Source organism: Embiotoca jacksoni, unplaced genomic scaffold (assembly GCF_022577435.1).
Source record: "Embiotoca jacksoni isolate LCO1_2020_lvr unplaced genomic scaffold, fEmbJac1.0.p SCAF_2, whole genome shotgun sequence".
Taxonomy (NCBI): domain Eukaryota; kingdom Metazoa; phylum Chordata; class Actinopteri; family Embiotocidae; genus Embiotoca; species Embiotoca jacksoni.
In genome coordinates, this window is record NW_027185340.1 from 3217674 (window position 1) to 3243821 (window position 26148).

A 26148-nucleotide genomic window follows, 5' to 3' on the forward strand; every position below is an offset into this window, starting at 1 on the left:
CATTGTTTGGGGGAGGGGGAGGGGGGGGGGGGTTGGACATTTGAGGACTCAACTCTTTCTTTTATACCTTTTTTTTTTCAATTTAATTTATTCCTGAGATCTCAGAGGTTTTTTTAAATTTTCATATTACCTGCTTGGACACTTCTTGATGTGTGGAATTGTTAATTTGTTGTAGTATTGGTTAATATATTGTGTATATTTAATATATTAAACCTGTTGTTGTAAGCGTAATTCGGGGTGGATATTTCTTGTCTGTGCAGCAGTCAGACGAGTGATAGATGAACCAGTCTCCTCATCGAACCTGGATTAGATTTGATAATTCCCCTCTTTTCTGTCTATTCTGCACTGTCTCTGAAGCAACAGCTGCATGGGGGTTACACTGACTCCTCTGACAGAAGATACAAAAAAACTGATGATGACAAGTTCAGATTTCCCCATAACTGCACCATGAAGCATGTATTGATTTGCTCTTTTGATGGCTCATTTTGTTTCTGTTGTTTCTGTTTTATTGTTTTGTTTTATTCTGCTGGTTGGTGCATGAATAAAAACAATGCACCCTTAACTAAGTCTTGATTGAGAGTATTTCTCCGCTGCCATTCTATCTTGCCTATTCTCGACAGACCACTCCACTTAATAAGACAGCAAAGACATTCCCATCTCACTGACAAACAAGAAACAGATTTGTCGTTTTGGGATTAAATGCAACATACTTTCCAGAGCTGATAAAATGATAACGCTCCCTCTGTCTGTGTTTCTTTATAGGACTGCAGGGGCTTTTACTAAGAGACGATTGCCTTCCTATGGTGCAAGCCTTGCAGCTACTGGTCGTAATCTGTCATCATTCATGCTCGATTCATTCAGAAATAATTGGCCATTTATAATGAAGACGTACCAGTGGCGTGTTCCAAGTGTGAAACACATACAACTGGCATAGTGTTGCCATGCAATCAGAATCAAGCATCATCGCTGACAGACGTCAGCTGCAGAAGTATTTTATTTTATTTCAGCGCAACCGCGATTTCTGATTGATGTTGTTGATGTGAACTTTCCTTGGTGAGAAAATGGGCAAACAGTTAAGCTGGTTCCACACTCTGTGTGCAGTTTGATGTTATCCGATTTTGATACTGACAGAGCTGCTGCAGAGAAGAGGCCTCTTTGTGAAGGGATGAGAGAAGAGGAAAATGTCAGCTGCTTCCAAAACATTTGTTCGTTGGTATCTCCAAGCAGTGCAACAAATACAGCTATCAACAGAGGCCATCCAAGCTGCTAATCAGCCAGTACATCAGCCTCTGGGACGGAGGCTTTCCTCACTACCAGTGCTCATTAGGGTCTTGTAGCCAGAATGTTTTCCTGAAAGGTTGCAAGGATAGAAATGTCATGGTCAGTATGACTTTAACTACTCCTTCTTCTTGCAATGTCTTGCAGAGATGTGACCAAATAAAGAGATTTCTGCCACACATTATTTGAAGCCTGTCTGCCTAATGATGATTTCATCTCATATTTTTTTATGCAAATCTGTATTTTACCCGATATATGACTTTTTACCAGTTTTTTCCATCCAAAACTTTTTCATTAGCCATGTATGATCATTTTCACCCACTGCTGTATGTGCAAACAAACACAAGCACATCAAGAGCAACCTGAAAACAAACAAAAAATGAAACTTTCAGCTTCCTCTGCTGATTTCAGCCACTCCACTCCAGCCTTTGTGGATTACTGTATTTGCCTGCCCAAATTATGCAGGAAAGACTAAGATGACATAAATCAGCTCAGGGCTCAAATCAGACAGATCCATCAAACAAACCAAGCCAATCTGATTGTGTTTGCTCTGGTTTTTCAGTTCCACTATGCACATTTGAATAGCTGTGCTGTGCCATCAGGACACCGCCATCCTTACTGGGGTGAGATAATTGTGTGTTCACTGGCACAAATATTTTTGTTCTTCAGTGGCATGTGTACGTCTGACAATTCTTCTGCGCTGTCTGAGCAATTTATTCACGCAGTAATGCCAGTTTTGACGGTTGCCTCGCCTGTGACTAAGATGGCTATGCTACTGAGCTGATGTCTTCATTAGCAGTGGTTTAGATGCTGTACCCTCCTCCCCTACTTCCTCCTCCTCCTCCTAAGTCACCAGCAATGACGCTCTGCTGTGCCCATCAGCTCCCATCAGCCTTTCCCCGCGTGTGAGGCGTTCTCCCAACTGCTGTAGCACTAACTCATGTTGCTAATTAGCTGACAAACACTGTACACTTCCACTCAGGCTGGCATGTTTAAAAAACTTATGTTTGTATACCTCAGCAACCACACACAAATATGGAAGATACGCACTCCCTAATTATACATTATATATCACATACATATGGCTGTAATGCAAACATTTCCCTACAGTGTGTTGTTCTTAATGGGTACAAATTAAGTCAATGCATTATTTTACATTTCCTAATCTGCACGAAAAACGACCCAAAAATGCTACAATCATTCAAGATTATTCCACATAGAAAATATACACTGTAGCATACATTTTATTGATTTTTAAAGTGTACTCGATCAGCTGAGATAGAGACTCTGATTACCATATCCCCTTTTAAATCATCCTGGCTACCATGGTAACCAACTCCTTGAGATGAGTAAATGCAAAAAAAAGAAATGTTTTCAGAATGTACATTTACTGCATGTGACTGACATTAATGTTGATTTTTATCTAATTTAAGATCGTTTATACAATTTCAGTCACATTTCTATCTTTGGCCAACTGGAACAGTGTATGGAGGACTTTGAAACTAAAGGACTTTCAGTGTTTCTGTCTCTTTCAATCTCACTCATGCAGCTTCTCTCTTTCTTTCAGCAGCTGCTACATGTGACACTGAGGCCGACAGACCTGTCACACATTGTGATGGTCTTGAGGAGTGACACTGTAGGCCTTTAGGCAGAAAGACGTTCTGGGCCAAATCCACGTCGGTATTTTAGTTTTTTTTGCACATGAAGACTCATGAAGATTTTTAAAGGAGCAAACGAAATGTCCCATAATACTTATATCCAATGTTTTCTTCTATTCATCATGAGCCAGTCTCATTTTAAATAACATGCAATACAGATGTAGCCATTAAAGAAGCAGCTCCTTTTATTTTATTTATAACAAACTATCCTGGATTAGATAAGGAATTAGAACAAGGCTATTTTTGATTATATAACATGCTGGTGATACAGGGATGACTACCTATGTAATACTTGGTTGTGAATACTACTATACATCAATCCTTCCTCTCTTTAACTGGTTTTCCACTCAGAGTAATAATCCACACGGATGCACACTTGGTAGAAAATTGCTGTGAAAGTTTGAACGTGTCCAGCATTCGCCACGCTTCAATCAGAGATGTAAATGCATGTAATTTTCTTTTTTGAAAACAACCCTGATTTGGAGTGTGGCCAAGAATGCAGCCGCTTTACAGTTTTACCTATAGAGAACATTTCAACAGCAATTTTGTCCTCTGTGTAATTCAGTACAAGTTTCTAAAAAGAGTTTTATTCTTTGAAAAATCCAATCACCAAGTAAACGTGTTCTACACCATTTTACATGACAATAAATGCTGCCATTCTTTAGATTTTTTTTCTTTTCTCTTCATGAGAGTTGAAAATGAAGAATAAACCTCCAACTTGAATATTTACATAGGTTACAAGTTACTGGGCACGCTGTAGGTTTTATTTAAATGCTTTAATAATGTAGATATTTTCTGAGCTTTTAATAATGTGTTTACAGCAGAGACAGCCAGATATGTTACAGACACAGCTAACATGAAAGGCTTACTCCTTGTAAATCTCACGCAGGAGATGTAGCCCCATAGCATGTTTGTCACACTTAGTCTCGCTTTTCTGGGTGAAAATGTACAAGCAACAAAGCTCGTGTGAGATTAAATCCTCGTTTATGGTCACCTCACAGCAGACGATGTCCTTTAAATGATCCATACACTATATTTAGTGCCATATATGAGCTGAACAAAAGAACATGCATTGATTAAGGTGTATCAAAACCAAGTGTCAGCAGTGGATCTTTTAAAACCGTACTGTTAGTGGTCTTTAAACAAGCAGCTAAGAGTAGAGATACAGATTTTATTGTAAGAGAATTTAGCCTTTCATCCTGAGCATCTCTCTGCCACAGCAGGCCCATTAGGCGTCATGATGCAGTGTGCTGTAATTGGTATTTCTGTTGGTAAGCAGCTTCTTTTCTTTTCTTTTCCCTGAGCTGAGCCTCACGCTGTGCTCGAGTCTGTCTGATATCAGAGCCGCACAGAACACATGACTGAACCTGTACAGCGAGCGACACATCACTCAGATAAACTCCTCCCAGAGTTTGAAGAAAACTCTAAGACTTTACCAACAAAATTCAATCATAGACTGAACGATTTGGTTTTTGCTCCATATCCTGCTACGGTAGCCTTTTTATATGATACCAGTGAAACAACAATCCCTCCCCAATTGGAAAATGTCTGTTGCATCTCCCAAGCATACTCAACAAGATGACCCCAACACAGCTAAAGGGAAGTTCATACAAATTTACATTTTTTAATTGCTCTGTGTCATCAAAATTGGCTGCTCGGTTTACACAAATGGCAAGAGGGTGGTTGCCCCTTTGATGTGGTAATAGGGTGTTTTGATTTCTGTGTGTCAAGCATGTTTTAACGGTGAGAGGCAATCCCAACAGCTACTACTTCAAAATCAATTAAAACGCCTTTGCTAACAGCTCTGCCTGGTTCAAAAGAGGAAAACTAATTCTCTCAGACATACACGCAGTCATTTAAAGAATGTGGACCAAGAGGAGCGGAGATACAAAGTCCTGAGGGAGTGTGAGTAAAAGTCATGGATACAGATATTTCAGCTGTAACATTATCTTTGCTGCATGTGCGCTGCACTCTGCATGCTTTACTGTAAGCATGCAGAGTGTGACCATGAGAAGCACGTATAAAACATAGGCCATCTGGGCTAATATAGACTCTCGGTTTTATGTCATTCCCCCCTTTATTTTGCAGGTGTGTGCATTTAACTTATTCACAAGTTATTTTCAGTGTTGAGAACTGATTATATACAGTTTGTTGTTGCCACAGGGATAATAGTCAATCTACGGTCATCACAGTAAAACTGAAAGGGAAAGGAGATTTTATAAACATACAGTCTTAATCCACTTTTGATCGGTTTGAATGATGTTCCAGCTATGCTTATCAGTTGTGCAATTCAAGCCAAATCTTTCAACGGCAATCTGATTAATAAACTCCCTGAACTTCCTGTCGCTTACGCAAGTCCTTGAACTAATATCCTCTGGAACATTTCTTATGCTTAAACTAATATCACATGACCTGGTGCTGCTGATTTAAAATTTCCAATTGATTTTAAAATGATAATCTCTTTTATGCCAATACAATCTTTACTCTAGCCTTACTCTATTTACAGTACTCCACAATAAACTGTAATTATTTTCTCCACAATCTGTCAGTGCCAAATGTTGAACTATCAAATCAATAAGGACTCACAAGTCTTATTTCTGGCTTCATGCAGTAAGATGAAAATGCCAAAACTTGCTAAATGTTGTATGTTATGAGTCACTGGATGGAGGGTCCTCTGTTACGCAAGTGCTCGCATAATATAAAGGCTCTGAAATGTGAGGTGTGTCAAAGTTTGTTTGAGCAAGATCAGATTTTGAGCACAGTCAACACATACTCATATTAGCCTGTATGTGGGCATGCGTGATTGTCTGCAAGTCTACTCGTGATGGTTACATGCTGATATTTTCCACCTTCTCTCTCTCTAAAAAACAGTATTTATCCAGCAAGGGAGCCAGTCACTGGGAGCAAAGCTGTAATACTGTGTAACTCTGTTTATGATTGTTGAAGGACATGCAAAGCATGTAACGTTACTAATCAGTGCAGGAGAGATGAATAAAGAGAGCAGGCTTAAAGGCATATGGAACACGTTCTGATGGCATGAGATAGTGTTTGCATCAGAGGCTGTGTTTTCTCGTACCAGATGAATGTGTATTCTAATCTGTGTGTGCACATGTGTCTCTTTGTGAGTGTCCACACAGATGAATATGCAAGTGTGTTTGCTTAAGACAGTGGAGTGCATGACTCAGCCCGAGGTAGGCAGGCAGCTCATGTTTCTTCTGCTTGGCAGGCGGCACAGATAAGATCGAACTGACCCGACCATTTAAGAAGCCCTGGGCTTTACCTCAGCAACAAACACCAGCGACTCAGAAATCTTTATCTGAAAACTCTCAAGTCCCATCTGACTGGTTTGATTAAGTATCAGTACACAGATCGCCTTGATCTCAATCAAAATAAGAGGATTCATTTTTGTCACTTTCATTGAAATTATAGAGTTTAGCCAGACTGGCATTAATACGGCTAGTTAGTTAGTTAGATGGATGGATGGATGGATGGATGGATGGATGGATGGATGGATGGATGGATGGATGGATGGATAGATAGATAGATAGATAGATAGATAGATAGATAGATAGATAGATAGATAGATAGATAGATAGATAGATAGATAGATAGATAGATAGATAGATAGATAGATAGATAGATAGATAGATAGATAGATAGATAGACAGATAGATAGATAGATAGATAGATAGATAGATAGATAGATACACCACTTAACATTATTTGCGTTTATTCTGTGCCTCACTGTGTGTCAGTGTAATCAATACCTCAATGTGACCTTTAACAGGATTTAATACTTGTGTTCAAGAGACTGTGGCGCTCCCAGTTTTCTCTTCTCAGATTTCACCGTCAGTGATGATGTCACATTGTTTTCACAGTGCTGGTGCAGAGACAAAACCAGCATGGCATCGCATGATTGTAACTTTTCTGATTTTCAGTCTGAAAGACACTTCGACAGAGGTTGTGGCAGATTAGAGAACCCATCAGTTCCTTCTAGGAACTACGAAGTTAGAAAGCAACTTGAGTCCATTTCCAACCTCCTGGTTCAATATGCATGAACCTAATTTGTTGATGGTTGACATGTGAATGACTATGGGTTTGTAATTGAATTCACATAAAGCATGATGTCTCACTCATAATTTTATGACTGAATATAAACTGAACTGAATGACACAAATAGGCCTGGGTTCTGGCTTGGACCTCACTCCCTAGCTGGGTGGAGTTTGCTTGTTGTTGATAGATTGGTGGTTAGAAATAGCCCATAGGTGTGAATGTTTTTTCTGTCTCTATGTGTCAGCTCCATGATTGACAGGTGACCAGTCCAGGGTGTACTCTGCTTCCAACCCAATGTCAGTTGTGATCAGTTTGATTGGTGAATGAATGATGCAACCTAGTAGCTCAGGGCTACACATTGTCACCTTTAGGGTGATGATACTTTGATAAAGTTAGGATATTATTATTTTTGCTTACTTACAAAAATGAGCCGTTTGATACTAGTCTTGTGTCTATACACTAAACATGATGCTGGAGCCTGCAGGCATCTTGTTTAGCTTAGCATAGCAACTACAAACATTAGAGAAACAGCTAACCCAGCAAAATTCACTAATTAGCACATTAGATGTTGTTTGTTTTTAGGATTAAACCAAGTGTTAGTCCGCTCTAGAAGTGCTTGTAAGATTATTTTATTACCTTTCGGACAAAGGCAGGCTGGTTGTTTCTCCCTAATTCCAATGTAAATTAAACTACCTGCCTGCTGGATCCTGTTCTATAAATTGAGTAGAAGACCATGTTTGATGCCAAGCCTTTTTCGTGGATGCAGAAATGGGTGTCTGTCTTTACATCCTGTGATGGACTGGAGATTTAGCTGGAGATGCAAGGCCTAGAAAAACCTTTGTTAATGCTGGGACAGGCTGCGTCCCCCTCAAGTGATACCGACAAGTAAAGCAAGTGTAGAACAAAATACTGACCTGCAAGCAAGCTGTATAAAACAGAAATAATCTCCATTTCACAGCCACCAATTATGTGCCAGCTTTTTATGAAATAATTACCACTTAATGTCCCTGCTGTCAGATTAAATCCATCTTTTCCCACTATAAACCACTTTCACATGGAGACCTTATATTTGACACAGGATAACATGAAACAGGTTTCACCCATTTACCAATTAGACTGCTGTCAGGGGTTAATAACATTAGTCTAATGCCCACAGTTGTTCCATACAGATAACTACTACATCACAAAATTATGCCAGACTTTTGCAAAAAAACAGCAGTAGATTTCCAGTTAATTAACACTGGTTGCTGCAGTTTCTACACTACTTGTTCAACAATAACAGACAACATTAATAAGGTAGTCTGATATAACAGGATTTCTATTTGTATTTACTTATTCAGATTTTTTTTTTTGAGAATTACTTTCTTTTCTTTATCTTCTAAAAAGCTAATGAATGTTCTCAAAGACAGAAAATAATAATGCCGTAAAGGAACAGGAATAGACACTGCTGTCCTCAATGAAAGGGGTGATGTGATGGCACAATCACGTAGCAGCCTTTTCCTATTAATATTGTTGACACATGTTGTTATCAACCTTTCATACAAAATCAAGCCGTGTCACATGTGTTCAGCAAAAGTCAGGAGAAGGTTTGTGAAGTCAGGTCAGATAAAGATGTCTGAGGTTGTGCTGTTGGTCTGAAGGTGGACTGAAGACGTTCTTCAGAATCAAGCTGAAGCCTTTTGATTGAAGAAATCCCATTAACTAAAGAATTAAAGTTTAACTTACTGCAGTAATGTCAGGTTATACGCTGTATTTGTGAAACTATATAGTAAAACATGCAATATAAAAGTAAAGGATGTACTGTCTGCGAATATAAGTAAATACACTCTTAGCATGCTGTCATGTATCTGTTGAAATAATACATCTTTGATGCATTGCCCCTCTTTTCTTTGGGTAATGATGTGATTCAGTCATCTGATGTTGTATGAACTGGGCCTCCAAAAGCTTTTATAGCCCACATACTTCCTTTTCCACCCATGAGTCATATCAGTTTTACATGTGTGTGTGATACAAATGAGTTACCTTACCAAAAGCTCCAGTAAGTGTGACCATGAAAAGCAAATAATGTTTTGCAGCCCCGAGTTGATAGATAGCATCTGCGTTGCTGCTGTTTCCCAACACCAAAAAGGACAAGCCTTTACCTGCGAGGGGCGATGATGAAATGTGTGTGTTGTGTAATGTGGTTGGTGTTTTGGTGCATAAAGTTGAACAATCTTCACAGTTTGTCTGAGCTCACTTTGATGCTCTCGCTATCATGTGTGTGTATATATGTGTGTGTGTGTGTGTGTGTGTGTGTGTGTGTGTGTGTGTGTGTGTGTGTGTGTGTGTGTGCATGTGTGTGTGTGCGCGTGTGTGTGTGTGTGTGTGTGTGTGTGTGTGTGTGTGTGTGTGTGTGTGTGTGACCAGTTCACCACAAATGAATAATGTATGACATTCAGCTTCATTTGCATGTTGGGCAACACCCACATAATCAAGAGGAGACAGACAAAGACAGACAGACAGAGAAGAGATGAAGACAACACACAATGCCTTACTAAAATTATTTCTAATGAAGATCACAGAAAATTAGTTTTTGCCGCCTGCAATGAGGAACAAGTGGACACAGCTGTCCTTCATCATGACAGGAGGATTTGTATCCACACTGCTGCCAGAAACTGCTATAATTGTACCTGACTTACTCTGCTGCGTATGTGAACACCTGGTGTCACACAGCGTAATAATAGTAAGCCTCACCGGGCCGGGTGAAGGCATCTATTGTTTCGCCGATGTTCATGTATTTGTTCACTTCATTCAGAAGCCTTTAGGTGCCACATTCAGCATTTGCAATTGAATAAATATAGGGAGTGTCCTGCAGCCCTCTTGTCTGTTAATAACAATTATAATTACTTGTGGTATTTGGTCCTTGTTGCCGTGTCAGCTGTGCTATAATGTAAAACCTAAGGGGATTAAAATGAACACATACTAATGTCTTTACAACTATCTGCAAAGGTAAAGAGTGGACGGTTTCACTCGAGTGTGTAATTACTGAAAAACTGTGTTCATGCAAGCATGCACATATAAAAATGAACATTCATTTACACAAACATGAGTACCAGATGATATAATTGTTAAGCAATCATGGCAATCAATGCTTTCAAGTGTAAAGACGCAAAGACATAAAGTGCCATGAGTTGTTTGTAGCACAGAGGGAAGAAAGTAGGAGAAAATGTCTGTAATTGCTGAAGGATGGAAAAAGGAGACACAGACAGATAGAAGGCCTCAAAACTTGAAGCTTGACATTCATTTCATATTAATACTCTAATTTAAAAGCCCCCTATGATGAATAATTAATCTGCTGGAAAATGTAGTTATTTGTGCTCCTGGCCAGCTAATGCAATGTACAGTAAAATAAAAAGATATGTCTATGAATGTACACAGAGTAAGTTTGATGTAGAACTGAGTGTGATTTTTATCTTTAAAAAAAACCCCAACTGCTTGGGCTTGACACTTGGTTTGTAACATAATGACAAAATAAATCGCTGCACCACTCTGCTGTAAATAATGACAGGTTATCTGACAAAGCACTATGTAATCTTCCAAGCTGATTTGAAGTGTGGTGTGAGAAATTGGACAGTATTACTTTGAGTGTGAAGTGACTCAGCTCGTGTTGAGATTGGTACAGTTGAATTTGTCTGGGTGGACCTCGCTGGAGTGCTGAACTCCCCTCAAAAACAATCTGTAATTCTTTCTACCTCAAAACCTCACTTGTACTCATATTTAAGTCTGAGATATTATAACATAACGTTTGTTTGACGATGAAATGTTACACTTTCTCGGTTCTCTGTTTGTCTTCCCCCCATCTCTATCCATCTGGATTATTTTCCCATCCCCTTTCTGCTGTGCTCTCTGTCTCTGTCTCATTTCTCTCAGGGAAGCCTCCTCGAATAAACATGGAGATGAGTAGTTTCAAAAGTTGTTTTTCTTTTTGTCTATGCTTTTTGACTGCACCGGCACAAAGAGCTTTTGTTTACTTATTTATAATTCTTTCATTTGTTTCAGAGACCATTTATATAAGGGCACTCTATGTATCCTTGGCGTACCCCAGATTACAGTCAGGATTCATCAGCAAAAGGATGTACATGAGATTCTACATATGGAACTCTTGTTTTCAAAGTTTATTGCCTCAAATGAGGAACTTTCCTCTGTAATTTGAAGTGACACTTGCATCTGTATGCACGCATATCCTCTAAATGTACACAACTAAACGTTGACATGTGCTTCTACGTCAGTTTCCTCTACGCTATCCTCTGTGTAATACTGACAACATTCATGTGAGACTAGAGGAGAATGCACAGAGAAATCCAATAAATCATTCATATACTTTTGGGACGTAGTATGAAAATGTGTGTATGATGAAATGCGTGAACAAAACTCTCTCTTTCTCCACACTCTGCGCCTCTCTCAGCCATCTGATTGCTGACACCAGCTCAAAAGATAGTGCTAAAGGGTACAAAATATTACATTTACAATGATAATAATGATACTAATAAGTGTGTCTCTACATTATCAAACACTGCTCAACAACTGAAGCTGTGGATATCAAGACTTTATCTAAGTGATGGACCCTGTCATGAAGCACACATAAAGCAGACCCCTCTGTTTCCATGGAGACCTATTGTGATCCCTAGCACCCATTATGCTCAACATTCCTCTGAAGCCTTTTTTTCCTCTCTCCTCTAAGCGAATTCATATATTTGTGGATAGTTGCCAGAACTGGCGTGAGGTGTCAAAGGTGGTCTCATCTTCAGTGCTAACACGGCGCCGGGCTAAAACAGTGTTATAGCTGCCTTTTAGCTGCCTGCCTGTGCAAACTGTGCTATCACTTGGCCATGCTATAAGGAGTCTGTGGAGAACTGTGCTAATTTTAGGTGCAGCAATATGTAGACCAGGTGTAGTGCACATGGCCTACCTAGCCTGCTCTCTTTGGCTGTGTATTAATTCAGCTGCATTGGACCTGGATAGGCCTTTGGAGAAGCTGGACCAATAGCCCACATGCTTCATAGGGGTGTCTAATCCCATTCTGACTTACTTTTAGTTGGCAGCAATATCTGCTAAAGCCTTTGTTTTTTCCTGTATAAACATGATAAAAGCTGGCTCTCTTTTCTGATAATACTGTGACACAGTTTCAGACAGAGGGACAGACCAACAGATCTCTTCCCCCCCTCCCCCCCATTAAACTATTTGTAACTGTTATTCGGATGTGAGGTTAATTAATATACTGTACTCTGCAAATATCTCTCTCTGTGCCTCAGGGTGCACACCCATTCACTGGTTGTTTATGAAGTTTTATCTGAGCTCAAATCAACACAGCAAGGGAAGAAAAATTGTCTCTACTGCTTCCAAAAAACAGCATTTATGCTGCATTCAGGGTCCAGAACTTGGAATTCCCAGTTGATGAAGAGAACACCAGATGGGTCCATTGCAATTACGTTTTGTATGCACATGCAAAGGCCCTACTAATTTATTTATGCATTACACAGAAGGGAGCTTTGGGTTTCACTAAGTTAGAGCTTTTTGGATTCCATATTCCTATTCTTCTGCAGAAAGCAGCTTTCTTTTCACAGCTTCCCACCAAAGCAGTATTATCTCATTGTGCTATTTTCTGTTTCCCTGCAAACTCCCATTCACCCTGTCTATTTTGAGATCCTCCTAATAATGCAGCAGAGTCGAGAAAATCAATAAATCTGTGCTTATGGCAAAGTGATGCTCGGTTTAGCTGCTTCTAATCTGAATCAAAGAAGGATGGAATTTGCAACTTGCCACCTCTGAAAGGTGAACAGTAACGCGTTGGGAAAAAAAAAAAAAAGTTTGTTCTGATATTTCCTACAGTACCCAGGGTGGGTATCATTATGTTGATTGCCTGTAGTGTGTATGGCAGTGTGGGGTAGAAAAACGTTGGGGGGAGGAAGTGGTACATCATTTTTGTCTGTAACAGACACACACAGAAAGCTGGGGAAATTACGCATGAGAAGGTGGCTTTTGTCATCTGCACAAGACAAGTAAACATTATTAATAAAAAGCCCAATTAAAAAAAAAAAGGCTCTATCATCATGCACCTAATATGCAAATGATTTTGTGCTACCAACTCATATCAGCCGCAGAAGGTTGGTTAAACTCTACATTTCAAAATATAAGGCTGAGAAATTTGGTAGCTTTATAGCTTTAATTACCCTGCACTTCGGTTAACCTATTCAATCCAACAAAGGCCTGCCCTAGAAATGGATTCAGAAATGCAAATGTGGCCTCTCCCATAGTAGCTGGCCCCACACGGCCGGGGCGTGGTCTTTGTAAGGGGGTGGAGGCAGACAGCACGCTTTTAACTTTTCAAACTGCTAAAGTGCAGTGCCAAGCAGGAAACGAGGAAATAACCTTGGAAGAGGGAACGAGGTGGGCTGATTTCTTTCTGGAATTTAAACAGCATTTTGTTGGATAGATTATAATGAAGCAGTTTTGTTTGATCTCATAAACCGAACTGATCTTATGACCGCTCAACAATCTTGTTGAAATTTAGGCACATAGTAATTAGAACCATATTTGCTCAGGTGTATAGTGCAGTATCGTGAACCAAGTGTTTTTTGAGTTAGAACTATTAATTGAGATCTGCTCTGTCAGAGCACAAAGCCTTGTCTGCTTCATCGAGAACGCCCGCCCATCGGGCTTTCTGCGGAGCGATAGTGGGAGATTGATTATATTCTCCGGGATTTACCGTGAAAGAAGCCGGAGCCTGCCTGGACTGTGATTTGCTCTCCCATCAGTGAAGGGGAGGAAAATTAGCAAGGACTTATTCCAGTCTGACTCCACACCGCCTGCACATCCAGATCTGTCAGTCTCCTGCCTTTGATCAGGTATCCAAATACGCGCACTGGACTTTTGGCTTTTAGGATACAGAGGAGGCTGTGAGTGTGAATCGCCTCCGCAGTCTCGGATGCGTAGTAAACGGGGAGTGGGTTGGGTCGCCTTGGTGCCTGGCATACGCACACGTCGTCAGCGATAAAGGCAGATATAGGTGAAGGTGAAGGCGTGAGGAAGCGACACCCGAGGCTTTTTAATCAGGGGGACATTGTTGGAGAGGTGAGTCGTACACTTGGAGACCGCCGGCTTCACCGGCTGTGGATTTCACTCTCAAGACGAGCTCCGGCAGCGTTTTGTCGCCGGGGATTCGCAGAGCTTCCTCCTGTAATTTCTGATTCAGGACCAGCGGCTGACCACACGACCAGACGTCGGCTCCTCATCTGAAGGGGGTACTGGAAGTGAATCTGCGGAGCAACACACAATGGCAACCGGTGCGCTCCTTCTCGCCTGTGCGCTGCTTGGTAAGTCATCTGAAAAAAGATTTCAAGATTTTTTTTTTCAATTTTCTTTTACCCTCTCTGTCGAGATTTGCGAGGTAAATCAGCATCTGCTTTTTTCTGTCACGGCACACCTGTATGAGACAGGAGTCTAACGGTTCATAGCTGGGAGATCAACTAGTCATCATGAGTCAGGTGGAAGTAGACTACATCGATGATCACGGCACTAATAACAGATGCCTGTGAACAGCTGGGTGTGTGTGGTGAACTAGGTTAATGTGATATTTGGACTTTAGTCACAGATTAACCCCTTACTGTCTGACCTGCTGTGTTATCATATAGAAATCCTGCTATTGTAATTCACGACACATGTCTAAATACAGCCAGTTTATATATTGATGATCACACCAGACACACCTGGATTGCACGTCACTAACCTGCCACCCAGCCGTGAGAAGACACCTCGTCCCTGCTTTTTGCACAGTAAATCATCCCAATAAGGTGAACGTGAGTGTGCTCACTTCTCCCTCATGTGTCACTTGATTTGTAATTTATTGGATTTCACAGACAAATACAAGTACAAGCATGCGCAACACGATGACACACAGTGACACAAACATTCATACAGGCGTAATGGCGCGCATGCACACGCACACGCACACGCACACGCACACACACACACACACACACACACACACACACACACAGTACATCCTGCCTGTGAACTGTCCCAAACAAACACCAGATGGCTTTTCTGTTCCTGGACGGGGTGGCCTGTCAGTGCTGCTGGGAGACAGAGGGAGGGGGGCGGGAGTGGGAGTGGAAGTGGGCCCGCTGGAGGCCCCCACTTGGCCAAGAGGATTACCAGTCTGCGCCTTGCTTCACCTCCCCTTTCATCACATCACGAAGTCACTTTCACTGAGATGGGGCCTAGACAGGTTTTCCTAATCCAAATGTGAGATGAATTGTTCCTTGTACAATAGAGAAGCCTACACGCAGTCAGAGGGATACCAGAGGGTTTTCATATTACATAATTGTGGATAGATGGGAAGCGATTTGAAGTGGTGAAGAACATTTCAGGTGCTAGGAAGGAGGTGGTTGTGTTTAATGTGACGTGGGAAATCATAGTTTCTCATGATAACCACTAATGTTATCAGCATTAGTGTTTTTAGCCTGGAAATATGCTACAAAATAATAAATCTCCAGGGTTGAAAAGTTTGTTGATTGATAGAAAACAATGTCTTTGGAATTGGACTGTTTTTCTCACAGAAGAAGGCATCCCATTTTGGAACTTGTGATGGGTATTTTTCACTATTTCCCTCCTTCAGAAGAACTAAAAAAAAAAAAAAGGCTCTGCCTGCCAACCATACAGATCATTAAAAATATTAGGGAAGCATCAAATATGCTAGTAGCCAAGTTGAATTTGAAAAAGAGCAGTCAAGTCAGCACTATAACATCAGAAACTCTTGTTTATTTTTCCAAGTTGTTGCCTTGAACTCATTAATATTAAGAGGAAAACATACTTCTAAAATGACCTGTCTTTATGAAGGATAAGGCTATGTTCAACTTGCAACAACACTGCATCACTAGACAATGCATTGCAATATAATGCCATATCACTTTGTTTACCTGTCATCTAGTGTGCATACATGAGCATCTGTGTTAAGTGAGATGTCCGTGTGTGTGTGTGTGTGTGTGTGTGTGAGAGAGAGACATCAGCTGTCTGATTTATTCACCATGTGTCACCCGGCATGCATGTTTGCACTTGAATTTGTTTGTAAAAAAAAGGATAGAATAAAGGTGTGTGACAGCTGTGTTAGATTGAGACTGTATCAGTCATTGTTAAACCCAGAGGTGCCACTTACATTTTTTTTGGCAGGCAAATCTTATACCGGGTTATTTATGCTGCTGACTTTGCAACCAGGTGCGAGTGAGTGCGCGTGCGTGTGTTTATTTGAGGCACCGGGGTATATGATATAAAGCATATAAAAGAGTCGCCTGAAGGAATGACTGTTTATTAGGTTTACAAACAGGATGTCTTCCTTCTCTCCCACAGAGAGTGAGAAAGATGTCATGCTTTCAGTGTGGCATAACAGTGTGTGTGTGGTTTTTTTTTTGGGGATGTGCTCCTGTTTGTGTAAGAGTATGTTTGAAGCAAGGAGCCAACCTAAAGTATCCAAGACGTCCCAGTTTATGTAACCTAAATTGAAAGTGTAATATGTGCGAGGCTGGCTAGTTTAACTGTGAAATGCCTCGGTGGTTTCCATTTACTGGGCTGACAGGAGAGCTGCAAACAGCCACCTAGACTATGAGGAGCTGCCGTTGGTCCTGTTTATCGGCTGGTCTGAGAGCAGTTTCACTGTGAACAGAGTCAAATCTCGAAGCTTGTGTCTGACGGGATGCACATATTCTGCCACCTGCACGTATTCACGCATTTTTTTCGTGATATGATATTTTATATGTAGTATCTTCATTATTTCTGCCAGCATGTGAAAAAGACGGTTTTTACCTTCTTCTCACTGTATTTTCGTGCTGTGAATGATTTTGCACATGCCTGTGTGAGAACGTTGGTTGTGTGTGTAGGAAGGGAGGGATGCTGCTGATGGTGTGGCCTCTTATTTGAAAGGAACATTGCTTCACCAACATTCCTACAAAACACAGACTCCTACAGACACTGTTTTCATGTCTCAATTTTCAGCAAGTCAGACACGTGAAGAACCAAACAATCAGCTCATTTGCTACAAACCAACAGCAGTATCAATTGAGCCCTACAGAAGCTTTTCATCGGTTCTCTTTCTTTTTCCTGTATGGGAATGACAGTACTCTGACAAATGAAATGCCATGTCATGTTTGCATTCTTATCATTTATTATTGTGAAGTAAGTCAACATAAACTTTTAAAATGAGTCTGCTGTTAAACTTCTTTCTTAATTGAATGAACACTGTGATGGATGACGCAACTCAACTATGTGGACTTAACTGGGAAATAAATTAAAAAAGCTAAAACGGTATGCAGCAATATAAAGTATACTTTCTATATATTATTGTCGACCCAGTCAAGCAGCAATATAAAGGAGAGGAAGTCAAACTTGCCAAAAAACTGTATGATCCTTGTCTGCTGTCTTCTTTTTCTCTTTCAGTCATTTTCAGTGAAATTTTTGATGCTATTTTTGATCAGAAGAGACATTGAAACAATAGCCTGTTATCCTGGCTCATTACAATGCTATTGATTGAAAAGGGAGAAGTTCTAGTTGCAGTAACACCATCAAACTTTTTGATTACCAGCGGGCTGAGTGTAATGCCAGCCCTCTATAATTGGCCTGATCAAAGCACATGAAGCCACTTAAAAGCTATTTTTTTTAAGTTTAGGCATAACTGTGAATTGTTTTTTTTGTTTGGCTCTCCGATCCACTCATGTACAGAGTTGACTGATCGTGTGAAGCTGTGACAATTGTAAACTACTTGAAAGTGGAGCAATCTTGTTCCTTTCAGACAATCTCTTCAAAATGTGTGCATTTCTTAATGTAAAGCAAGTTTCATGATTAACAATAAAATAAATTTGAAATCTGGCTCACCGATAACTGACGGTATGAGCAATATTGTGGTGAAGGTTTAAGGAAAAGCAGGATGAAAGATACCGTGGTAAATACTCAAGTATAATAATTATGTAAATCTATAAAGGCTGTGGTGACGTGGTTGATGTTGACTCAGGCATTCGAAACTTTGTCGGGATTTGAAGTTTGCCCCGCCACTCCCTGATGCCCACCCAGCTTCTCCTCTGTCCCAAATAGGAAGGACAGCTGAAAGCCCCCACCCGGAAATTAAAGGGATTTTAGTTTGTGTGTGGTCAAGCCAGCGCGTCCTCTCACTGAGCACCTTGAGTCAGCTGTTGGAGCTCTGGGAATACTTTTCGTGTGTTTTCTAAGCCTCAGCTGACACACGAGAGAGTTCTGTCTAGACAGTGATGCAGATTGCAGTAACTCACTGTCCTAGCTGTTTATAAAGTGGTGCGATATATATATGATATGGAAATTCTGGCATGCGCGCATGTGACTGTCCCAAGATTTGTTACTCATTATTTATGCCTGTTGTCACCCGTATCAGAGAACGTACTTCGCTCTGTTTGGGGAAACACAGGCTTGTGCAGCTGTCTGATTGCAGTGCTGTTTGCTCCCCTTGTTATTTTCTGTGCCTGCTGTATTCGGGTGTAGCATGCACGCCTGTTTGCATCATAAGCACCAGACCCATGTCTTTGTGTACACCCATGACAAGATGCCTTTTGTTCTTTTATTTTTTTCATATCATAACATCGTTGACTCAACTGACAAAAAAACAAACAATGGAAAATCAGAAGCGAGACTGTCAGCTCGGCATTCATCCACCAACTGTGATAAGTTTCCAGTAAATATTCATTAAAGTTGGGATGCATGAAAACACAAGCTATCGCTACGACTGAGATGTCCCATTAGTCGTGGATCAATAGAAGTGGATGAGGGGTATGTGATTGTGCTCATACAAACATGCGGTTGTTGCTTGTGGAATTTCTTGCATCAGGCGCAGCTAAAAGCAAGTCAAACACGGGTGACCGTCTACCGTCCACAGTCTGTAATACAGACTTCACAGTCTTCTGCAGAAACTCACACCCAGCTACCACTGCAGTTGTACAACAGACCACTGGCGTCTGTTATCAGGCTCCCTTGTCTCTCTGTGTCCTCTCAACGGTGGAAAGTTAGAAAAAAAAAGAAGAAAAGCAGCTCCTCCTCCGATGGAGCTTTTGGAAAACATCAAGGAAATTTTTTTTTATCAAACTGGTTTCAACGCTATTGCTACCGCAGCCATAAATGAAAAACTAAAATTAGTTATGTGTAATCATAACTCCTCTCATGCAGTGTCTTTTATTTTAAATGATGATCCTCCCCTGTGACCCAGATTAGTCTCTCTCCAGTTCACGTGGGGAGATGAATGACTAACGAGAAACAAAGTTCTTGAGGGAGACTTCCTGCCTGCAACAGTGAACCAGGAAAGTGGCTGGAGCTGCAGACAGAACACAGGCCGTGTCTGCTTTGTGTCTGCTGTTGACTTCTGTTACCTCTGGTAACTGTCACGTTGCCTCGATCTCATGGAGCCACGCCTGCACATCTCTTTGCGCATCAGATCCTATCTCGTGTTTTTGTGATAACAACCCGGCAGAAAGCCTTTGGCCATTCACTTCGTAAACCGTTTAAGTGTTCTTTTGGGCTGATTTGCATGTATCTCTGCTGCTCCTCACTCACACTTAAAAGGTACTCCAGCTGCTGCCGCCTCCTCCTCCTCCAGTGAATAGCCCCTGACCTCCCTCCCCCACTCTGTTCTAAACAATGCTTTGCCCAACCCACCTCCTCTTCAAAGAGCACTAATTAGAAACTGCCCTCAAGTGTGATCCAAACTAGATATTTTCATCTTCCTAACAGTGTCAGAGGAACTATCTATGCTTAAGAGTCACATTTACCTCAGACTGTTTACAAGCCCGATCCTAAGGAGCTACTAAAAACAAACGCACCCCCACTTCACTTTGGGATTTCGTCTGCTCCTCCCCTTTTGCCATTCTGCATTGGGAGTGATGATGACTGGCTGGCGAGAGGATTCCACTTCACTCCTACACACACACCACACACACCACACACACCACACACACCATATACACACACACACACACCACACACACACCACAAGCACCCACAGTGCTCGGAGCTGCTGTCCTTCCGTGCAGCTACACTCCCCTGCTTGATCCTCCACCCGAGCAGATCCCACGCTGGTGGGATGCACACCAGGCGCTGTAACTATGACGACCGCTCCCCACTTGCACACCGCTGATCCATATTTAGCAAAACATGCTCAGCTTGGTGTGCACGTTGAAGGATGCACGTAATTAAACGTCTACATGCATCTGAAGTGTTTTTTTTTGTTTCCCCCTTTTAAAAATCCCTTCGCCTAATAATGACGAGCGCTTCGCTCGCTTTGCCATTATGTTCTATTAATGCAGCTTTTTTTTCTGCTTTACACATAAAACCAAAGATGTGCATGTGTATGTTTGTGTGCCTAATTGCTTATGCATAAATGCATAAATTTACAAGCGCAATGTCTTTGACTGCTGGAGAGACAAAATGACTGACAATGGCAGAAAAAGTCTGTTTGAAGTCGTCTAATTAATAGTAAATTAGTTTCCTTTCCAATCTGTAGCTTAATGCGCAAACGTAGGAACTGATAGCAAGTTGCCAGCCGTACAAAAAAAAAAAAATCCACTGTACATAAAGTAGATACAGCTGTCAGGCGTAATTGTACACAATCACAAGATGGATAATAACTGAAGATAGCTGAGACTTTTTTATTACCTTACTTTCTCTAACAACAATTGATGCAAACGTTCGAATCTGCTGGAACAGTTGTTGCTGATGGGATATAATGTGTTGAGATTTGCTTATTTTTCTTTTTTTTTTGTCTTGGATCTGAGACCCCAGTGCTTTGTCAGTCAGACAGGGTGGGGGATGTGCATCGGGATGGTTATGAATGGGGGTTGGGAAGAGGAGGTTAGTGGGGTAGCAGGTGTCCATATAGAGTTAATGGGTTTGGGGAGGGGTGTAGATGGGGGCACTTAATGTACTGGAGGTGTGTGTGTGTGTGTGTGTGTGTGTATATGTGTGTGTATGCTCGGGCTGATATGAATGGACCAGTATGACTTTCCCTTTCGACCCCTTTTCCCCCCTCAGTTATAAGAAGCAATATATGGGAAAAAAAATGGACACATTTTCTATTAAAAAAAAAAAAAAAAATGGATCATGTCAGTTTTAACTTTTAGGCAAACACCTCCATGTGGCGTACAGAGCCCTGCTTTGAGTTTTATTCCTCAGTGTACACTAACCGTAGCCATCTGTCCCACTGTAGATGTTTACTAAGCTCCCGTTACAGGCTGTATAATTCTGGAGTTATACAGTCATATGAGGAGATTTCAAACACTTCATTTTTCAATGTAGCCTTTTGGACAGAAGCTAGAAAGTTGAAATAGACGCATTACTACCCAGCTAGAGTTTCTCATGGTCTCTCTCTCTCTCTCTCTCTCTCTATTTTAATTATTCATTCATAGTACGGTTGGTAATGAACTTTTTTCACCTGCGCTTTTTAGGTTTTAATTACATTTATATGTCAAGATGCTGCTCCGGCTGTGTCATATGTGGCTACGGTGCAAGTTCCAGCTCTGCACAAGTTCTCCCTGTTGACTTGTGCTTCACTGCTGCGCAGCTAAAAAGCAGAGTCATGCAAAGTTTCAGAGTAATCATGTTTACATTCCCTCTCCTTTATATTAGCTCTGCAAGATGTGAAGGAGAAAAATAATTTATCTGGTATCAGTGATGAGAATTTGGATTGAAACAGTTTGTTAAATGTTATTCAAGAGTAATAGAGAAATTACTGTGTGCTAATTTTCAATCTCAAATGATCGCTGTAAACTCAACAGCTCTTTTCCGTCGTGGTCCAACAGGAAGGCGAAGCAGCTGAGGTGTAGGAGGGAGGATGAAGAGGCAGCTGTTCTGCAGAAAAGGATAGATTATGATCTGCTGTTGACATTATTGACAAATACTCACAGCTCCGGAAATGGAAAGAAAAAAATATGAATCAGCCCACATTGGGAAAAAAAAAATAAAATAAAAAATAAAATCCCATTTTTGCTGCGCACGCACAGCTCCTACGCTTAGTTACAGTGTAGTGGTCACTCACACCTACAGTATTCAGTCACACATTGACGCACAAATATGAATTAGCGTGGAAATCCCCCCCCTCCACACACACACACACACACACACACACACACACACACACACACACACACACACACACACACACACACACACACACACACACACACACACACTGCTTCCATCCTGAAATCACCAGCTGTTATGAGCAAGAGCTCAGGTGGGGTCATGACTTTTGTGGCCCAGGGGGCCCATAAATTAGGACGAGTTAGCATAGTGAGAGCAGAGGACGGCATGACCCAGGTGTGATTCAAAGCGGACTACCAGTTCAGACAGAGATTTGAGTCGCAAAAAGGCACACTTATGACTTGAATACAGCGAGGCTCGACTCACTTGACACTTAAAAGCAAAAATCCTTTATGTCCCATGTTTTACAATCATTGTGGAAATGGTTGAGAGCAGGTAGCTTGGCTCCGTTCATTGTTACATCTATTTTCTGACTAAAAGTAGGAGTCTTGACATCATTTTGAGGTTGCCAGGCAGAGACCCCAGAACGTTACTGCTTTTAGCCCCAAAAAAAATAGCCCAACACGCCTCTGTAAAACTGCAGCTTGTGGTTTTTGTATGGAGGATATCATCTTTTAATTAGTGAGCTTTTGAGGTGCTTATGGGTGGATTTTGTTACTGTTGGACAAACTGCTAAGCTAAGCTAACTGGCTGTGGGCTGGAGTATTAAGTTTACCACATTTACTTCAGGGCAACAAAAAGGGCATGCAAGTGAATAAATGCATTTCCCAAAATGTCAAACTGTTTCTCTAAAAATCAGCTCTGTCCCAGTTGTGAAAAGAGAGAGCGAGAACTACGTTGATGATATTTGCATCATAAGTCTTTCTGCTCCAGCATAAGAATGAAGAAGGAGCATAGACATTCATGCAGTATACATGGAGAACACTTGTCTGTTTCTTCATGTGTGATCCTCCTCCTGCCCTCTGGCAATGTTTCCTTCTTCCCAAGTCTTTGAAAAGTATGACGGCGAATCCTCCTCAACACTGGTGGCTTACAAAAGCTCCCCGAGTGTTTTTTTTGTCTCTGCATGTAACTGTCCCTCCTCATCTTGTAATCATTTCATATGTGCTCTGTTGTTCCTGCACTGATTAGAGCTGCGTGGGTGTAATGGACAGTTGTTGTAACTGTTTGTCAGCTGTCGGAGTGACCAGCCGCCCCGTCTAACTGGCCTCCAATGGAAGATACAACACTTTGTCTCATTCTCGCTGTGTTTGTCCATGTCAGACACAGTGTCACAGCTGCTTCTCAGCTGACAGAGCTTCCATGTTTTTCCTTGAAGATCCTTTCACATTCTGTTCCTTACAGAAGGAATAAGTCTCCCTTATTTGTCCCATAAAAGATTCTATTTAATAAATTAGGCAGTCAGTGAGGGATTTGCTGAAGATTCTGAAGCTGGAAAAAGGGTCAGGGGTTGTTAATGACATCCCTGCTACAGTGATTTCTACATTCTGACGCAGATGATGATTATCGCTGCGGGAAGGACATGGACTGGAAAAGAAGGAGAGGATGAGGCCTGAATTGCAATATTTGATGCTGTCTAAAGCCCTTCAAAGAGCCAATACTATGAGGAAGAGGAGGGGAAGAAAATGGGGATTCTCATCCATCCAGTACACAGTTTACATTAGGATGTGAGGATTACCCAGTGCCATGTACAAAGAGTGAGAAGCCAAATGTTCCCTTCCTTGCTCGAGGACAGTGTGAGTTTTCAGTCTCTCAAACCACAACATTTGTCCATCACTCAAGCATCAGCCCTGGCACAAATTTGCTCATGTCAAAACAGATAAAGTGTGAGAGGCACTACAAAAAGGCCACTCTGAATTTGGAAAGCCAAACTATAATGAAGCACGTACAGGTTTATATTGTCGGACAATATTGGAAAACAGGAACAATTTGCATTGTAACATGGTCATATGTTCTCTAAATGTCAACGTTCCACTTCCTTAAAAACCCCTCGTCTCTCTGCCGCTTTCATCTGTCTCCATCCAGTTTTCCCTCATCTTGGAATCTCTCTGTCTGTTTCGCACTCTTGCTCTCTCTGGTAATGATGTTAACGGGGTCAAATGCTTTCGGGGGCCTAGAGGGAAAAAGACATGGAGTGATTTTGGAGAATGGTTAACTAGTGCTGAGAAGTGTGGAGAGGAAAATACTCTTCATCTCTCTGCGGAGTGTACATCTCTGTAAAGCGTATGTGCCGCACATGAGTCGGTGACATGCTTATATATTCACTTGGTTCTGAGCATTTTTATAGTGTTCTGCACCAGGGAGGCTGTCTCTTTAGCTTTCTACCTTTTTCCTCCTTTTTCCTCCCACCATGTGATCCTTTGCTTTCCTCATCACCACCTGGCTGTCTGTGACGCTTCACAAGATTTCAGATGTGGTGGAGGAGTTTGAACCTCCCCGGTGGAGATAGGACATTGATTTCATCCACTGATTTATGTCTAGCATCCAGCATGTTCATATTTTTTTTATTCATATTTTACTGTCTCGAGTCATTTCAGGTCTCACTTCAACTTTCCCAAATAGTTTTTTGTTGTTTGTCATTGAGAGCTGGTGATACCAGAGTTAAGCATTGGAAAAACTCGACAAAATCAAACATCTCCAACCAACTTTCTTAAGATTGTGTTGCTAAATCCTTGTTGGTGTGTGGGAATGCATGACATCTCCTTTTTCCATTTGAGTCATTCTCACTTCAAACCAATGAGATGAACCCAGACACAAATACAAAAAGCTGTTGTTACTTGGGTTTAAGATCTTGTGTTTGCGTCGTACCCAGTCGCTCACAGTAATAAGGTGATTGTGGCAAGTGGCAAATGTATTGGGGAGCAGTCTATCATGACTGAGTGATTTATGACATGAATTCACTGTTAACTGGTCACTTGAGTTTACGTTAATTACTACAAAATAATGTGCTAAATTATTCACTGGTGCTCCTCAGTCATTCAGATTGTGAGAGTGTATGTTTTTCTCAATGTCTTATTGAGGTATGTACTCACCTTTTAGCTGTAGATTATTGCCTGTTCGTGTGTATGGAAAAAAAAAAAAGTGAGGAGTTGATGGACAGCTCGACTCTCCACATTAGCACATCTGCGACTGCTGCGAATGTCCTCTATATTACTTGCACCCTGTAGTGTTTTTATTATACACCTTTCTAGGTGTATAATTATCATGTGTCAAAGAAGAGTGATGATGTGAGGAGTAGGCATGAATGTGAGTAGCCTCACTGCTGTTTCCACTGAGAATAAGACACTGGCCACAAATGATTGGATTAGTGTTTAACCCCCCTTCCACTTAACTTAATCCTCTTTGCTGCCTTCTGTGTGTGTATAGTTGTATGTGTGTTGGTATGTATGTATGTATGTATGTATGTGTGTGTGTGTGTGTGTGTGTGTGTGTGTGTGTGTGTTTTAGAATCATCTGCTGCTCCCATTGCGCTGTATGCTCCAACCGATGAACAGCAAGGTCAGCTTGTTTGTGGTCATTCACCATTGTCTGACATGAGACACACGTTCCCTGCAACCAGTGAAGTTGTGTGGGAAGCAACTAGCAGCTAAGATGAGAGATGAGACATTGGATAGGGTAGCCAGGGAGACAGAGGGTGGGAGGAAGAGAGGGGTAGCAAAACAAGACATCTGTGGTATGCAGAGATGGAGATGAGTGTTAATAATAGAATATGAGGCCTTGTTGAGCAAATATGGGCACTTAAAGATCGAGGGAGCACAGCCAGAGGTGAGGAAGAGGGGGAAGTGGCGGGCGGCGGATTATTGTGAAAGGCTGGTGGTATAGAGTGATCAGTTGAAGGTCTGCAGGGTTTGGTATGTCATTGTCATCCTTTCTAAACAGCCTGCGGAGCGATGGGCACTTTGAAGTTTCACAGAGCTGCCTAAATCCTGCCTGAAAAGATGCAGGGAACCGCGAGGCATCGAGAAGAGACAGGAATACACAGAGAGAGAAAGAGAGACTGGAGGGCAGGACGAAGGGAAGGATTGATGATGGGTGAAGCATGTAGGGAGGGGAGTGAGCGTAATCAGAAGTAAGGAGG

General features: G+C 41.4%; 1 protein-coding gene across 1 annotated transcript in view; it reads left to right on the forward strand.

Moving 5' to 3' along the window:
• The first annotated feature begins 13387 nt into the window (after positions 1-13387).
• igsf3 (immunoglobulin superfamily, member 3) overlaps positions 13388-26148 on the forward strand; it is a 66557-nt gene continuing 53796 nt past the window's right edge. Inside the window, exon 1 of the mRNA XM_069153972.1 lies at positions 13388-14341. Within this exon, the coding sequence (XP_069010073.1) occupies positions 14302-14341 (40 nt within the window). The 5' untranslated portion in view covers positions 13388-14301. The remainder of the gene's footprint in view (positions 14342-26148) is intronic.